This window comes from Anomaloglossus baeobatrachus, chromosome 6 (assembly GCF_048569485.1).
Source record: "Anomaloglossus baeobatrachus isolate aAnoBae1 chromosome 6, aAnoBae1.hap1, whole genome shotgun sequence".
Classification (NCBI taxonomy): Eukaryota; Metazoa; Chordata; class Amphibia; order Anura; family Aromobatidae; genus Anomaloglossus; species Anomaloglossus baeobatrachus.
This window is the reverse complement of record NC_134358.1, coordinates 501772979-501791953: the sequence shown is the minus strand read 5'-3', so window position 1 is coordinate 501791953 and position 18975 is coordinate 501772979. Positions and strand designations below refer to the sequence as shown.

Genomic DNA, 18975 nt, shown 5'->3' with positions numbered 1-18975 from the left:
GTTGAATTTTCCCAAAAAGATAGATGTATTCAATTTCCTTGAATCTTAACAGTGAAAAGTCTCTATGTGTATAACAATCACAGGTCTCCTAGAACTGTATTGAATCTCTTTTGAGCTCTTCAATGCAAATACAAACTTACTAATGTCCAAGTGACCTCAACTCATCTGGCAAGGGGAAACTGGATGGAAACTAGTAATTACCTACAGCTATATTCAGGTGGTGTATGAAGTGTGCAAAAAATAAAATAAGTTATGACACGCACACTTTGGGAGGCAGAAAATTGTATTTAAAGGGACCCTGTCACCGGATGTTCATAATACTTACCTAATGGTCGGTACGGAGCAGACTGGTCGGATGGGTGTCTCCTTTCTCCAGATCCCGTGCCTCCTCTTTTACCCATCTTTGTCCTTCTTCTGAAGCTAGTGTGGATGACGTGTTCTATGTCATTTATACTATCCGACAGTGAGGTCCTGCACAGGCGCACTTTGATCTGCCCTGCTCAGAGGAGGCGCGGGACCCAGAGAAAGGAGACGCCCATCTGACCAGTCTGCTCCGCACCGACCGTTAGGTAAGTATTATAAACATCCCGGTGACAGGTTCCCTTTAAATCTTTGGATTCTGGAGATTTTACTTATGTCTTTAAAGGGCCTCTATGAAAATTATAAAATAAATAAAATAAATAATACAAATTTAAATATATATTTTTTGTAAATATCTTTATTTATAAAAAAAGGTATACTTTATCTAGCGCACTCTGTCAGAATCTTAAAGATGGCAGATGCCATAAATCAATGTGCACCCGTCCTAGAATTCAACTGACATGCAGTAGGACAGGCTGCGTAAAGAACATCTGGTTAAGACATACTTCAGATCTGAGCAGCTTCCTGTCAGGCCCCGAAAATGCAAATTCCTCTGTTCAGTCACCCTGCCAGTACACTGATAAAAATGGATTAAAGGAGAATATAATCACTTTTCTTTAGCTGAGTGAGAATGAACATCCATCTCAGTCAGTGTAACTCTTAAGGCCCCGTTACACACTATGATTTATCTGACGATCTCGTTAGCGATGTGACACGCCCAGATCGTAGTTACGATTTGCCAAGATCGCACATAGGTCATTTAGTAGCGGTCACACGTACACATCTCACAAACGATGCAACATCATTCAGCGATATATTGTTTGACCAAGGCGGTCGTGTGGATGTTGTTCGTTGTTGGCAGGGTGTCAAATGTAGCAATATGTCTGCTGCGTTCCAAACGACGAACAATATTTTGATACTGAACGACGTGTCAATGATCAACGATTTTCAACCTATTTGCAATCGTTCGGAGTCACACGTAGGTGTCACATGCAACGATGTCGCTAACGATGACGGAAGTGCGTCACGGAAACAGTGACCCCGATGACATATCGTCAGATAAATCGTAGTGTGTAATGGGGCCTTTACAGTGCCGTACAGGGAAGTTGTCTGTCTGCTAGATGGAGGCTGCCATCTTTATGAAAAGAGTGCACTACAAAAAGAATATTTTTTTTCCTACTGAAAGCTTTTTAGAAACATATTTCACATTAAACCCTTCACTCCCGAGCCTGGTTTTCACCTTCATGACGGGGCCATTTTTTTCAATTTTGTCCAGTGTCACTTTGACAGGTTATAACTCAAGAACGCTTCAACGGATCGGGGTGATTCTGAGACTGTATTTTTGTGACATATTGTACTTCATTTTAGTAGTAAACTTAGGATGATATTTTTTGAGTTCAGTTGTGAAAACATTGGAAGTTTGAAGAAAATGTTGAAAATGTAGCAATTTTCAAACTTTGAATTTTTATGCCCTTAAACCAGAGTTACGTCACACAAAATAGTTAACAAACGAGATTTACCACATGTCTACTTTATACCAGCACAATTTTGGAAACATATTTTTTTTTTTGGTTAGGACATTAGAAGGGTTAAAATTTTATCAGCAATGTCTCATTTTTTAACATTTACAAAACTATTATTTTAAAGGGACGACATCATGTTTGAAATGACTATGAGGGGCCTTTGTGACAGAAAATACCCATAAGTAACACCTTTCAAAAAACTGCACCCCAAAATTGCTCAAAACCATATCCAAGAATTTTATTAACCCTTTAGGTGGTTCACATGAACTAAACAAAGTGGAAGGAAAGAGTGACAATTTTACTTTTTCCCACAAAAATGTTACTTTAGCCCCTAATTTAGCATTTTCACAAGGGTAACAGGAGAAATTGCACCATAAAATTTGTTGTACAATGTCTCCAGAGTATGCTGATACTATTGTTTATGTGCATGGCAGAATTTGAAAGGGAAGGAGCGGCATTCAGCTGGAATCGTTAGCGGACACTATGTTGCATTTGAAGAGCCATTAATGTGCCTAAACAGTGGAAAGCACCCATATTTGACCCCATTTTGTAAATTAGATTCCTCAAGAAATTTATATAGATGTATGATGAACACCTTGAACCCACAGGTTCTTCACTGAATTTTATAACATTGAGCCATGAAAATGAATAAATACATTTTTCCCACAAACATGTTGCTTATGTCCAAGTTTTTCATATTCACAACAGTAACCGGAGAAAATGTAGCATACAATTTGATGTTCAATTTCTCCTGAGTATGCGGATACCCCATATGTGGTGAAAAACTACTGTTTGGACACACAGCAGGGCTCAGTAGGGAAGAAGTGCAAATTTAGTTGGAATGGTTTGGGGTGCTATATTACATTGGCAGAGCCCCTGACATGCCAAAATAGCAGACCTCCCACATGTGACTCCATTTTACAAACTACACCCCTCAATTAACTCATGTAAGGGTGCAGTGAGCTTATTGACATAACAGGCGTCACTACATTTTATAGCATTTGGCAGTGAAAAAGAATAATTCATTTTTTTTCACTAAAATGTTGTTTTAGCCCCAAGTTTTTAATTTTTATATCGCTAATAAGAACAAAATGGACCACACAGTTGGTTTTGTGATTTTTTTTTTCTGAGTTTGTAATCGTAAACTACTTTTGAGGCACAATACAAAGCTGAGAAGGGAAGAGCTCTATATTGAACTTCAAATTTTGCTGGAGTGGTTTGCTGGGGCCATCTCACATTGGCAGAGCCCCTGAGGTCTAAGATGAGCAGAAATCCCCCACAAGTGACCCAATTTTAGAAATTGTGCCACTTGGTGAATTTACCTAGAGCTGCAGTGTCACAAAATTTTATACTATCGGGCGGTGAAAAAAAAATAAATTAAACTTTTAGCACTAAAATGTTGTTTTAACACCAAATTTCCATTTTTTACAAAGGGAAAAAGTAAAAAAAGACCCTATTATGTATTACACAATTTCTCCTGAACGTGGCAATACCCTACATTTGACTGCATAGTACTGTTTGGCCGCACCACAGACCTTGAGAGGGAAGGAGTGGCATTTGATTTTTGGAGCACAGATTTTCCTAGAATAGTTTGCGTACTACACTTGTAGTGCCCGTACATTGTGTCAAGCTCATGCTTCTGGAGACACACACCCCATAAATGAAGTGGCGCTCTTCACTACAACAATGGCAAACATGTAGATGCTAACTGTGGTTAAGATACACTGATATGTGGGACTGAGAAGGAAGGGGGGCATTTGGATTTAGGAGCTCAGATTTTGCTGTATTTCTTTTTTCGGAGCCATAGTGCTTTTACAGAGCCTTTGTACTACCTGTAACAGATGACGGACCTGACGGAGAACTTGTGTTTTTATGGGTTGATTTGAATGCTATTTGGTGGCAATTTGGGTACAGAATATTTTGAATCAATTCACATTTATCCTGTGCTCTATGCTAAGCACATACATGATTAGGGTTTCCATCTACATCTCCGAAATATGTGATGCAGGTGAAACCCTCTACATGACTCCATTGACTATGCTGAGGCAGCAAAGTTACTCCAGACTAGGTTTGGCCTCTGTTCAGCGGTGTCCATTTTTTCAAAGGTGTACAAAAGTGTTGTTTTACATATACATAAAGAGATCTTTAAAAAAAGTATTTCTAAAGATCTTTATGATATGCTGATGAGCGCAGGGACTACTCACAAGGGTGTTAGTTCCTGCATCCATTCCACCTTCTTAGCATGTTAGCACGCCCACTGAAGCATGCTAACATGCTATTTAATGTCAGCATCATATGCGGTGACGCGTGTACCTGTGTCTGCTGTCACCGCTGATGACTCACGCTTTAGGCTCAGTGCGCATGGTCAGAAGTCCCTGGCACTTCCAGTCATCTGAACTAGACCTCTAGGAAGCCGGGACGTGTACACCCAGCTTCATAGTGCACATGACCAGAAGTGCCTGGACTTCTGATCATGCGCACTGTCCTTGTGTCTGAACTTTGTGGATGTTTTCTGCACCATAATTGGCTGCAGGAATATCTGAAATAAAGTTAAGAAAAAAATGGGACCTCGCATGTCTGGCTTCTCCCGAGTCCCCACCCCCTCCACACATTAAATACATCCCCCCCATTCATCATATAGAACCACAATCCTATCCAAAAGCATAACATGTTATTAGAAAACATTTTATTAAAACGCAATCAGTGATTGAACAGAACCAAACATTGCCGACTTTTGGGGAAAGTGCTTGGGTTACTGAGCCAGAACTGAACAGGCTTAAGGGCGGCTTTCCTCTATTCTCTCATGCCCTGTGTGTCTGGGTTCTGGTCCACCTGAAGGTCTGGGCTGCTGCTTACTACGCCTGCCACAGATGCAGCTTCTGTCTCTCTTGGGACTCTCCTGCAACTTCCTGCCTGCTTGTCCTTTTTGTTTAACTCCTCCCTGCAGTTAACGCTAGCTAACCCAAAATTACAAGGGAAGCATTCACCTAGTGGCTGCATCAAACATTATACAGTTACAACATTTTTACCTATGGGTTGGATGAGCCCTAGACCCCCTTACATAGGGGCAAAGATCCTGATTGCAGTTATGCATTACTTATTGAGCTGCTTCAGGCAGTTTTGAAAAAAAAACAAAACACTGTTTTACCTGCTGCAGATCTTGCAGTTCTGAGTGCTGCCCACACAACTGATTTGCAGCTTTCTATGTACAGTGTGCTAATCAGTGGTGGGAGTGGAGTTATGCAGAACTTATAAAAATGCAGGTCTACTATGGCACCGAGTTTACCAGTCCTCTAGTGATAATCTCCTTCTGATAAAATTGTGATTTTGTCAAAACTTCAGCAAACTGCCATGTAAGTGATCTGAGATTAGTTGGCAATATCCTGATGACAGCTTCCCTGTAAGTTTCTGTGAATATTGGAAGTTATCGTTATCTAGAATGTAGCAGATGTCAGGAGAAATATTGGCTGCTATATGATTGGGTTTTCAGAAACTCTTGCACAGCCTGAATAGTGCATTTATAGGAAATCCTATGTCCTAAAATATATAAATTTATGCAAAACAAACTGCTATATCATTAGGCTTCCTTTCAGCTTTTCATAGCATTTAGACATAATAAAAAAAAGCTGTGAGTTGAAGATAAGGGCAGCATTTTAGATCAGTTTCCTAGTAAATCAGCGTCATTATAGTCTGGAGAAAAAAATAAATTGTAATATAATTTTAAAATATTCATTAATGAGGCAAACAATGGATATTTTAGAACTTAGATCCCACTTACTTCATTACTATGTTCTTAAAAAGGTGGTTCACTACTTACCTTTACTGGCTATATCGATATAACGTTGAGAAACAAGGCTTCTCTTAAATACCTTGTGCTGCCAGTAGTGCCTGTGAGCGGCTCCATTTCGGTCCACTCATCCTCATCGTGTGACCCCCTGGCTCCATGAGCTATGAAATCTGGTGATGTCATGTCAACTTCCAGTTGACCCAACATCAACAAGGCCGACCCCAGTGTCCGTGAGTGACTAGGCTTTGGGTGGAGTATCACCGCTCATCACAGCCCAGCATCTTGTGCACTTCCTCCTTCACTGCAGAGCGCCGCAAGCAGGAGGGACACTGGGCTGTGATGTGTGGTGAAACTCTGCCCACAGCCCAGTCACTCACGGACTGGGGCCCGCCTCGGTGATGTCAGGTTATTTTGTATTAAAAGCAGGGATCAGGGGGTCGAAACCCCCCTTGCATGATTACAGTGGACTAGAAGAAATATCACCATGCCCACCAACCAAGCTGGTCACACCCACTAACCTGGAAGGAGCCCATACATTCTAGGCTCAAGCTTTACGGGACTGGCTTGGATTAAGATTAACTCGTAAAGGGTACCTATACAATATGGAGAACTATGGTGGGTCCATTTTACTATATCAAAGACTATGGGGCGTGTTTTACTATATGAATGACTATGGAGTGCATTATACTGTATGGAGGGCTATGTCGAGGCCATTATAATATTTGAACCGTTTTGTGGAGGCTATAATATTTGGGGGGCTATGAGGGAGCCTTTACACTTTATACTCGCTGCCGCCCGACCACCGTGCGGAGCTGCCGCCCGACCACCGTGCGGAGCTGCCGCCCGACCACCGTGCGGAGCTGCCGCCCGACCACCGTGCGGAGCTGCCGCCCGACCACCGTGCGGAGCTGCCGCCCGACCACCGTGCGGAGCTGCCGCCCGACCACCGTGCGGAGCCGCCGCCTGACCTACAGCCCACCTATTGTCTCCTCCCCATAATCCTATAGAATGTAAGCCCGCAAGGGTAGGGCCCTCTTCCCTCTGTACTAGTCTGTCTACTGTAACTTGTATACGTATTTTGTATGTAACCCCCTTCTCATGTACAGCACCATGGAATTAATGGTGCTCTATAAATAAATAATAATAATAATAATAATAATAAATAGATGGCTATTCAAGGGCCATTATACTATATGCAAGCAATTATACAGTGTGAAGGTTTGTGTGGGGTCCATCATACTGTTTGGAGGTCCACTGGGGACGATTATACAGTGTGGAGTTTTTTGGAGGCCATTATACTATATGTAGGTACATTATACTGTATGTAGGTCCTTTATACTGCATAGAGGGCTGTGTGGGGCTCACAGTTGGGGATCATACTGTGTTGGAGTCACCATACTTTGATGGAGTAATTGAAGGGGGGTACAGTAGAGTCATGATACTTCATGTGTAGGGTACTCTAGAAGAATTCACTGTGGAGGCATCATACAGTGTTTGTGGGGCACTTTTGTTGGCATCATACATCATGGCTGCAATGACAGGGAAATCCAGGGGCTCAATAGGAGAAAAAAATAGTTTGTAAGGCCTTCAAAGTTGTGCAATATGCGATGACAGCTGAATATACATATTTTTTGGGGGGGCCCAATTGGAAACTCCATTATGGGGCCCCATGATTTCTATGTACGCCCCTGGTTCAACAGCTTAATTAGGTCATTAGACCTATACTTCCCAACACCAGGCAGCATGAATCAGAGTTTGGCTGTGTGATTACAGCCATGTATATCTTACTCTGAAATTCTCTGCCATTTTAGTGAAAACATAGTTTAACACTAGAAGTCCCAGGAATTTCGAGCTCCATAGAGTTCCAATGGTAGAAATGTTAAATGACCCCTCTCTGGGACTTCTAGTGTTAAAGATCCAGCTGGCACAGAGAAGACTAGTCTGGCAGAGATAAGACTAGTCTGGATGCTTCTCCCTGCACCGCTCCAGTTAAATGATGATAGCTCTCTCCCAAGTGTATGCATCAGGAGAGACCTGTCAATCACCAGAAACTGTGAAGATCTTAAAACACAATTGCAATTGTGCAGCCAGGCTGTGAGTTATGCTGCCCTTGATTTGGGCAGCATGTATCGTCTAACAGGTTCCCTTTAACGCACAGAGAAGCAGCACACTTGATAAACACGTCCTTATTCTTTGTTCTCTTTCTACTACTCTACTGAAGTTCTAACAAATGTTAGTAACTTTTTCTTCTGTATGTATAAAATTATTTATGTATGTGTATGTATACAATTTATGTCTATTATTATTTTTTTCACAGATCTATATATGCGGTGGCTTCAATGGGAATGAGTGCCTGTTCACTGCCGAGATGTACAGCCTTGATACCATGCAGTGGAGTACAATTTCTTCAATGAGGAGCCGGCGTAGTGGAGTGGGAGTTGCTGCCTATGGAGAAAAAATATATGTGGTATGGAAGACATATTTAAAAATTGTTATTAATGGACACGAAGGCAAATCATTTTAAAACATATTTCTTTCTTTGAAAATGATGGCCATAATTACCGTAATTTTTTGCGTTTTTCTAGAACCCACTTTCTTTTTTTTTCTAATGATCTTAGTTGCTATTTTTGACACGATATTCATCCAAATCCTGCTTGCAATTCATCAATTTGGCACACAGTAAAAGTATCGGCTTTCTTCCTGACGTGAACTGTTTTTGCAACTTTTGGTACCAGAAAAGTTACAAAAAATGCACTCAGAAATTTGGCATATTGACCATAATGACTGGCATATGGCCAGTTAAATTTTTCACTATCTGCATTTCAGTATCCCTAACTTTTTTTTTTTTAATGATATACCGTAGATTTTCAATTTTTTGGAATAAAGCAATTTTCAGCATTGTTTCCGTAACTTGTTGCTTCTTCAGTTTTACCAGTCATGTGTGATCATTTTACTATTACTATTATAACATTAGTTTAAATTCCTATAAAAAATGTATTACATAATACACATTTGTTTAAAAATTGTAATGTTTTTGCATACTACTTTATGCTGATATGCTATCCTCTGTTATTACACAACTAATTATTACACAATTTGCTAATATTAATAAAGGGTTCCTGGTTTATCATTCTTTTTGTGCCTTCATTTGGAGTAAAAGTTTGGTTGTGGACATTTTAATATTTTTTTTTGCCAAATTCATCATAGCTTTTACTTAATTTTTACATCAATTTACTCAGTCCTCATTATTTATTTATTTGACAATGTGGCCATGATTTTCATTTTCTAAATGTTTTCAGCTAATTAAAGTTTTGACATTTTTTTGAAACATCGCAAAATTTGTTTTTGCAACTATCCTCCAATATCCTAGTGAAGTATATAATCTGTGTAATTTTTTTGCATAATTAAAGACTAACCGGGAACATTTTAAGCTTCTTGAAGGGAATGTAAAAAAAACAACAACTCAAAAAAGGTTCAAATTAAGTAATATATGCGATGCTAGTCACTACTTACGGATAGTATAGACGGAAGGGTAGTCAGACAAGTCAGGGTCAGGAAACAGGAGGTCATGTCAGGACAGGGAGTAAGCAGATACGCAGTCAAGTAAGAGGCCGAGGGTCAGAAATCCAGGAGAGTACATATTAGATTCAGGGAATAGACAGAGATGTGGTCAGATAATGGTCTGAGGTCAGAAGCCAGGAGGTAACAACAAGAACAAGGAGCAGGCAGAGAGGAATCAAACATCAGTCTGGAGTCAAGAAACATAGACAGAAGCCAAAAGCACAACTGCAGAACTAGAGAGTACGACTGGCGAGGTTCTTGGAGCGCAAACTCAGCAATGAAACAGAGCAATTACCCGGAAGGTAGAACACCTGAGTAAAAGCACCTCCCCATACCAGCATGGAAACCTGTGCTCTCAAACAACCTGCCAGCTAGTGCTCAGAGAAACACAGCAGAGCATCTCCAAATATGCAAGATTCTCTGCACAAGGAAACATGTCACTGCCGGCTCTATAGTTCAGGAAGGCGTGGCAGAGGATTACCAGTGTGCAACATGCTCTACACAGAGGAATTGTGACAATATATAAAAAAAATAGCATCTTTGAATTTACACCAAATTCTTCAAGCATCGCACATAATTTTGATGAATTTGGCACTAAATCCACCAGCAGAAAAAAAGATGCTAGACGAAAAGCTGCAGATATGAATTAGGGCCTTAGTGTGTATAGTTTGCTGAATAAAGAGATTTCTATGTCCTCAGGGCTGATGACAGATGGGTCCCCAAGTTATCAATTAAGACTGGAAATTGGCTAATACCCCAAAATTCTGTCTTTTTGTGATTTCATTTGTCTCTACTTACAACTATATCGGAGTCTGATGTTTTTGCATTATTGGATTCCACCCTACGATCTAAGTAACATGGGGATGTTGCAGAAAGTGAAAGTCCCCATACACCTTAGGTCGTCATCTTGACTGAAGGTTACCCCAATCTTGAGGAGGAAGAGGATTGGCTGTCATTAGATGACCAACCACGGTAGGGCAACACGAGAAATTATGTAGAACCTATTCTACATACAGAAAATATGAAGAAAGAAAAGAAAAAATTCCCGCGCTTTCCAATAAAAATACTCCACTTAAATAGAAAATTCTTAAAATCCAGCACAACAGTTCATGATATAGATCTCAGTGAGAACTACGTGTTTATCGTAGATAAACGTGAGATCTATATCATGAGCTGTTGTGCTGGATTTTAAGACTTTTCTAATAAAGTGGAGTATTTTTATTGCACAGCGCTGGAATTTTTTCTTTCTAACTTTCTACTTGGTGGCCAGACTATTCCGTGTGCAGGACATTTATATCTAACAGCAATCAGCTGATCGATGAGCTGGACTTCTTTCCTTTTTGTTACAGAAAATATGGTACTTGTCACGCTCCCCGGGTCCCTTGCGCAGCTCCCCGGCTCACCTGTCACACTCCCCGGCTCTCCTGCCTCGCTCCCCGGTTCCTCGGTCCGGTCTCCACTGCTCCCCGCTCTCCAGCATCCATTGCCGGCGCGTCCCAGGCGTCCTGGTCCCCGCTCCCGGCGCCCGTCGGCTTCTCAGCCCCAGCCCGGCTCTGCTGCTTCCTCCTCTCAGCTTCCTTGTTACGGTTGCTGCGAGCACTGGAGACTATGTCCAGATTTCTTGCTACTGCACATGTGCGAGCGCTGGAGACTAAGTCCAGATTTCTTGCTACTGCACATGTGCGAGCGCTGGAGACTAAGTCCAGATTTCTTGCTACTGCACATGTGCGAGCGCTGGAGACTAAGTCCAGATTTCTTGCTACTGCACATGTGCGAGCGCCGGAGACTAAGTCCAATCTTGGAGCCATTGCACATGTGCGGGTGACATCATCGCTGACACGAGGTCACATGTCTCTGACACCTTCTATGCCGATTGGTCGCTGGTCATGTGCTTGTGACGTCTTGCTCGGTGATAGGCCAGCATGACGTCACTCCTGTCGTTCTGGAAGCGGATTGGCTCTGGTGTCCTCCATCTTGGATGAGGCACAGAGTCTATATAAGACCCTGACACACGCCGCATGGTGCTCAGTCCTCTTGGTTCATGCATATGAGTAGACGCTCTGTGCGCGTTCCTCTAGGCATTCCTCTGTCTATGCTAGGTGAGCGCTACCGGCAGGGTAGCGTTCTTATACCTTACAGCTTCGGCTGCTGTCCGTATCCTTACCTCTTAGGGGAGCGGACATAGGCAGGTGCCTGAGGCACATGGTCTGGCTGGGCCTTGTGATTGTACTCGTAGGTGGACGTTGCCGCTAGGGTAACGTTCCTTATACTGCGTCTGGCAGTTGTTCGTATCCTCGCACACTAGGGGAGCGAACAGAGGTAGGAGCTTTGTGCGGCTTACGCTGCTGTTCGTCTCTTTTGCACCACTAGAAGAGCGGACCTAGGCAGGTGCCATATCTAGTGGTTCGTGTCCTCGCACACTAGTGGAGCGAACGCAGGTAGGAGCTTTGTGCGGCTTACGCTGCTGTTCGTCTCTTTTGCACCACTAGAAGAGCGGACCTAGGTAGGTGCCATTTCGCACACATTGCCTTTGTCTCTGTGATTATTAACAGAGATCATTCCACACACCCTCCAAGTAAGGGAGGAATTGCTTTACTTTCTTATTATATCTTTCTGTGAGTTAATAGAGGTATTGCACTCTGCCATAGTCTGCAGCAAAGTCTTTGCACGGTGGACCCTGACTGTCTGATACTCCTTTCGGTTATTATCAGACAGCCCCCCGTAACATTCCTGCTCTGGCTTCTGGCACCCGGGCCGCGCGCATGCGCATTAGGGCGCGCGCGCGGTCATTGACCCTTTCTTAAAGGGCCAGCGTCCATTGACAGGAAATGAAGCACACAGGTACAGGGTATAAAGGGGTTTAATGTCCAAGTGGGCGGGGCCTGATCTTCGTGTTTCTCAAGCTAGGAGTCAGGTCTCCTTGTGTTCCTGTGAGATACTCACCTCTCTCTCTTTTAGAGCCGAGCCTGCTTCGCCATCCGGTCCTGCCGAATCCCGAACCCCGAACGCTGCCTATCTGCCATCCTGACAGTCCGTACCATCTCGGATCCCTGCGGTGACCCATCATCTCGCTCCAAAGGTTCCGGACCCCGCCTGACATCTTCTCGGCTTCCGAACCTGAGCTCCGTCACCCGGACTACCATCAGTGACTCCGTGGTCCCAGGGACTTCTCCGTTATACTCTTGTGCACGGACTGTTCTGCTACCTATAGTGCTCCAGCTACCGGACCCCTTACCATCATCAAGGAGTTCGGCCCAGTGGATCCACCTCCTGGGTCTGCCCGACCACCTGGCCCTAACAGTAAGATCAGGCCATGGATCCCGCTGAAGCACTAGCAGCTGTACAGGAGGAACTCACACGCCAGCGTGAGACTCAGACCCGCATGCTGCAATTCATGTCATCTGTGGACGCCCGCCTGAACACGCTACAAGCGTCAGTTACGTCTTCAGCATCCCGGGCTGCCACTAGACAATCCACGGCCCCAGCTCCCGTGGCGGCTTCTTCGGATGCTTCCAGACTTCGTTTGGCCTCACCACCCCGGTACGCCGGAGACCCCAAGACCTGCAGGGGATTCATAAACCAATGTTCCCTCCATTTCACGCAGCTGCCGCATTTGTTTGCCTCCGACCAAGCCAAGGTCGCCTTCATCATGTCCCATCTAGAGGGTGAGGCACTGGCGTGGATGAACCCCTTGTGGGAGAAGGAGGATCCTGTGACCACGAACATCCAGGAGTTCCTGCAGGCATTCCGTGGCACCTTTGACGAGCCCGGACGCGCCTCCGCGTCTGCCTCATCTCTTCTCCGGTTACGTCAGGGGACTCTGACGGTGGGTCAATACGCAATCCGTTTTCGCACCTTGGCTTCGGAACTCGGGTGGAACAACGAGGCCCTAACCGCCGCCTTTTGGGAAGGACTCTCGGGTCGAATTAAGGATGAGCTGGCTGGTCGTGACGTACCGTCCACCCTGGACGCCCTGATTACCCTAGCGACTCGAGTGGACATTCGCTTTCAAGAGCGGTCCAAAGAGGTGTCCCGTGAGAGACGTCCGGTACGGCATTCCTCTCCTCCGCAGAAGCCCTCCGTACTTCAGTCAACGGCATCTGGTGTCTCCGTCCACGAGCCCATGCAGATCGACTGTGTGCGGCAGTCTGAACAACGTCGAGCAGAGCGGCTCGCTAAGGGCCTTTGCTTCTACTGCGGAGAAGGCACACACCTGCTACGCTCCTGTCCAGAGAGGCCGGGAAACTCCAAAGCCTAGGGTTGGTAGGAGAGGCCACCCTAGGTGCTGGGACTCTCTCAGACCCGGTTACATGGACTGTGCAGGTGACAACGGGAGAGACGCGGTTCACGGCTGAGGCGTACCTCGATTCTGGGGCAGCAGGCAATTTCATCCAGCAGGCCACGGTGGACAAGTACCAGCTGCCTGTTACTCCACTCGACAAACCCCTAGTGATTGCCTCTGTGGATGGGAGACCCCTCTCTGACACCATCTCCTGGATCACCAGGCCGGTCGAACTGCGTATCGGTGCCCTGCACACCGAGAACATCGCTCTCTACGTCCTCCCACACATGTCCCATCAAATCCTGCTGGGACTTCCCTGGTTTCGGACACACGAACCATCAGTCAGCTGGGGCACTGGTGATGAAATCACCCGATGGGGCTCTTCATGCCATGAGAACTGTCTGAAGACCATACAACCCATCCGACGACCTCCGGTGCCAGAGAACCTACCGGGACTGCCCTCGGCCTATTGGTCCTTCGCGGACGTCTTTGATAAAAAGGAATCTTAGGTACTTCCGCCACATCGTCCTTACGATTGTGCCATTGACCTGCTCCCGGGCACAACACCACCTCGAGGACGGATATATCCATTGTCTCCCGCCGAATCAAGGGCCATGTCTACTTACATCACAGAGAGCCTGGCAAGGGGATTCATTCGGAGATCCTCCTCTCCTGCTGGAGCAGGCTTCTTCTTCGTCAAGAAGAAAGAGGGCGACTTATGCCCTTGTATAGACTACCGGGGATTGAACCAAATCACCGTGAAAAACAAGTACCCTCTGCCACTCATCCCCGAATTGTTTGACCTTCTGAGAGGAGCTCGTGTGTTCACCAAGTTGGATCTTCGGGGTGCCTACAACCTGGTCCGCATCCGCTCTGGGGACAAATGGAAGACCGCGTTCAATACTCGCGATGGGCACTATGAATACTGCGTGATGCCCTTCGGCCTGTGTAACGCACCAGCAGTCTTTCAAGAATTGGTGAACGACGTTTTCCGGGATCTTCTCTACGTCTGTGTGGTGGTGTACCTGGATGATATCCTTGTCTTCTCTCTGGACCTCCAGACCCACAGAGAGAACGTGCAGCTGGTTCTACAAAGACTGAGAGAGAATCGTCTGTACGCCAAGTACGAGAAGTGTGTCTTCGAGCAGTCTTCTCTTCCCTTCCTGGGTTACATCATCTCCGATTCCGGACTGCAGATGGATCCAAAGAAGGTCTCCTCCATTCTCAACTGGCCTCCTCCTTCTGGACTGAAGGCAATCCAACGCTTTCTGGGATTCGCCAACTATTACCGCCAGTTCATCCCTCACTTCTCTGCTCTGACTGCTCCTCTCTCCGCCTTGACCAAGAAGGAGGCTAACCTAAAGGACTGGTCACCTGCGGCCGACGCCGCGTTTGGCTCTCTGAAGCGGGCATTTGCCTCCTCTCCTGTACTCCACCGTCCGGAGTTAAACCGCCAGTTCACCTTGGAGGTGGATGCCTCCTCCTCGGGAGCCGGAGCAGTGCTCATGCAGAAGTCCTCCTCCGGGAAGATGGTGACTTGCGGTTTCTTCTCCAAGAGCTTCTCTGCGCCTGAACGCAACTACACCATCGGTGACCGAGAGCTATTGGCAGTCAAACTGGCTCTGGAGGAATGGCGCTACCTTCTGGAGGGAGCAGTGTACCCCGTGATCATTTACACGGACCACAAGAACCTGGAATACCTGCGGTCCGCTCAGCGACTGAACCCACGGCAAGCCAGGTGGTCCTTGTTCTTTGCCAGGTTCGATTTCCAGCTCCATTTCCGACCCGCGGACAAGAATGTACGCGCTGATGCCTTGTCCAGGTCTTTCATGCCCATGGAGCAGGAGGAGAAGACATCCCAACCCATCATCTGTCCTAGTAAAATCATTCAGGTGGCCCCTGTCACCCTGGCCCAGATACCGCCCGGGAAGACCTATGTCTCTGAGACTGACAGGCAAAAAGTGTTACACTGGGGCCATGCCTCGAAAACAGCCGGTCATGCTGGTCAGAAGAGAACATGGACTGCGATTGTACGTCATTACTGGTGGCCATCCCTTCGCACGGACGTCGCTGCTTTTGTCTCTGCCTGCCCCTCTTGTGCCAGGAACAAGACCCCCAAACACCTGCCATATGGCCGTCTGCTGCCTCTGCCCTCAATTCCGTGGCAACACATTGCGATGGACTTCATTACGGACTTGCCATTGTCCTCCGGACACACAGTCATATGGGTCGTGGTGGATCGGTTCTCTAAAATGGCTCATTTCGTCCCTATGGCTGGACTGCCCTCTGCTCAGGAACTCGCGGACGCCTATATACATCACATCTTCCGCTTGCATGGCTTTCCATCACACATCGTGTCCGACAGAGGAACTCAGTTCACCTCCCGCTTCTGGAGGGCTCTCTGCAAACATCTGGGAGTGACTCTGGACTTTTCTTCTGCCTACCATCCTCAGTCTAATGGCCAAGTGGAAAGGGTCAATCAAATCTTGACCTCCTTCTTACGTCACTACGTCAACGCCCATCACGACGACTGGTCCACGCTTCTTCCATGGGCTGAATTCTCCCATAACCACCACGTCAGTGAGTCCTCCTCCAGCTCTCCCTTCCATGTCGTTTACGAACTTCAGCCCTCCGTCCCATTGCCTGTATCCCCTTCTTCGGATGTCCCTGCTGCTGATGCTGTAGCCCGTGACTTTGCAACCATTTGGGACTCTGTCAAGGCGTCCCTTGGGCGTGCTTCCCTGCGGATGAAGAGACACGCAGACAAGAGACGTCTGGACCCTCCGTGTTTCTCTCCTGGAGATCTAGTCTGGCTTGCTTCCAAGTACGTCCGATTGAAGATACCATCCTACAAGCTGGGTCCTCGCTACATCGGGCCGTTTAAAGTCCTCAACAAGATCAATGAGGTCTCCTACAAGCTACAGCTCCCGGCCACGATGAGGATACCCAACTCCTTCCACGTCTCCCTGCTCAAGCCGGTTGTCCTTGGTCCCTTCTCCGCTGCTGCCAGTTCGGCTCCTCCTCCTATTGCCGATGACGACATCTATGCGGTAAGAGATATCGTGGCCATGAAGACCGTACGGGGTCGACAGTTCTTCCTGGTGGACTGGGCAGGGTATGGTCCTGAGGATAGGTCCTGGGAGCCCCGGGAGAATGTGGGCACTCCGCTGATCCGTGCCTTCCTGTCCCGGTTGCGGGGAGGGGGGCGTGGGGGGGGGTACTGTCACGCTCCCCGGGTCCCTTGCGCCGCTCCCCGGCTCACCTGTCACACTCCCCGGCTCTCCTGCCTCGCTCCCCGGTTCCTCGGTCCGGTCTCCACCGCTCCCCGCTCTCCAGCATCCATTGCCGGCGCGTCCCAGGCGTCCTGGTCCCCGCTCCCGGCGCCCGTCGGCTTCTCAGCCCCAGCCCGGCTCTGCTGCTTCCTCCTCTCAGCTTCCTGCTCTGGCTTCTGGCACCCGGGCCGCGCGCATGCGCATTAGGGCGCGCGCGCGGTCATTGACCCTTTCTTAAAGGGCCAGCGTCCATTGACAGGAAATGAAGCACACAGGTACAGGGTATAAAGGGGTTTAATGTCCAAGTGGGCGGGGCCTGATCTTCGTGTTTCTCAAGCTAGGAGTCAGGTCTCCTTGTGTTCCTGTGAGATACTCACCTCTCTCTCTTTTAGAGCCGAGCCTGCTTCGCCATCCGGTCCTGCCGAATCCCGAACCCCGAACGCTGCCTATCTTCCATCCTGACAGTCCGTACCATCTCGGATCCCTGCGGTGACCCGTCATCTCGCTCCAAAGGTTCCGGACCCCGCCTGACATCTTCTCGGCTTCCGAACCTGAGCTCCGTCACCCGGACTACCATCAGTGACTCCGTGGTCCCAGGGACTTCTCCGTTATACTCTTGTGCACGGACTGTTCTGCTACCTATAGTGCTCCAGCTACCGGACCCCTTACCATCATCAAGGAGTTCGGCCCAGTGGATCCACCTCCTGGGTCTGCCCGACCGCCTGGCCCTAACAGTACTGTAGAATAAAATCCCAGAAAATCCCCCAGAAAAGGCCAGAATAGCCTTACCAGACAAAAAACAATATCTTAACAATAATGAAAACATGAAGTTCTCTTAATATTTAAATTATCTTTATTTAATATTTTTCAGGTCGGAGGCTTTGATGGAGTAAATCGCCTGAGAAGTGCCGAGGCTTACAACCCTGATGACAACACTTGGAATATGGTACCAAGCATGTACACTGCACGTAGCAACTTTGGAATACAAGTACTAGAAGACTTTCTTTTTGTTATTGGAGGATTCAACGGATTAACTACCACATTTAATGTGGAATGTTATGATGAAGCAACAAGTGAGTGGTATCATGTCCATGGCATGAATATCTACCGCAGCGCCTTAAGTTGTTGTGTGGTACCTGGCCTCAACAACATCCGTCAGTATGTAGCCTGCCGAGACTTCGATTCTAATAATGAGGTCAAAGCGTACTCCACTCGTTCACTACCAGAATAACATCTTATTTCATATACAACAAACAAGTACTGTTCACCAGCAAAGAATAAAAGTTAAGCAAACTGAACTTAAAAAGATATTCTATTGCAGTTTATTATAATGCTAAAACATAGATCTAAGATTGTTAACTGGTAAATTTTAGCCTGGAGGCCTGCAGCAGCATTAGCATGAGGCTACAATCACATGTGACACCTCCAAGTATTGTCTGATTTTTTTTTTTTGGGACAGCAATCGGATATGTAAAGTTTCCTTGATCCATACACACATCAGTTTTAACCTCTGCATGACATTTGAAGTACACTTACTTCATAGTTGGGAAGGGGTTTCCCCAAAATGAAAAAAACATACATCATGGTGATTATGCGGCCACAGGGGCTGTGCCCGCACAATCACCAACGGGATCTTGGCGTATGTTTCCGGCTGTCAAATCCAGGGACCGTCCCTGTGCCATCCATGACTGTTTAACCTCATAAATGCCATGATCAATAGCAATTGCAGCATTTAGGGGGCTGGGAGAGTGAGTTTCTGATCCAATCAGAATCGCCGAGACATGATCATGGGGGACCAATTCTTGCCATGGCATCCTGAGGTTATCATGATAATATCTGACTCAGCCATCTATGACAAGTATGTTAGACAATGACAGGAGCATGATCCAAGAGGCTTCTGTCAGTACAGCACTGACAGACCCACCAATGAGCCAAAGGGTAATAATATTTTGAACTTTTGATTTTCAGGCTCCATATCTCCCTATCCACTACCTTCATTTTACAATCATCTTCCCTATTTCATACATAAATTTGACTTGCAGCTATTTAGCAAATGATTAGTTATGCAGATTCTTGTCTTGTCACTGCATTGTTACTGTTTTGCTCCTAAACATTTAAAGTAACATTTTTATTATTTTGTTAGTATTTTGTAAATCCACTTTTGGCTTTCAACTATGCCTGAATCCTTGT

At 46.3% G+C, this 18975-nt stretch overlaps 1 protein-coding gene across 1 annotated transcript in view; it reads left to right on the top strand.

Moving 5' to 3' along the window:
* The window catches only part of KLHL10 (kelch like family member 10), a 28450-nt gene extending 10359 nt beyond the window's left edge, over window positions 1-18091 (top strand). The window contains exons 4-5 of the mRNA XM_075316740.1: window positions 7988-8137; window positions 17657-18091. Of these exons, the coding sequence (XP_075172855.1) occupies window positions 7988-8137; window positions 17657-18016 (510 nt within the window). The 3' untranslated portion in view covers window positions 18017-18091. The remainder of the gene's footprint in view (window positions 1-7987; window positions 8138-17656) is intronic.
* Window positions 18092-18975: the final 884 nt, after the last annotated feature.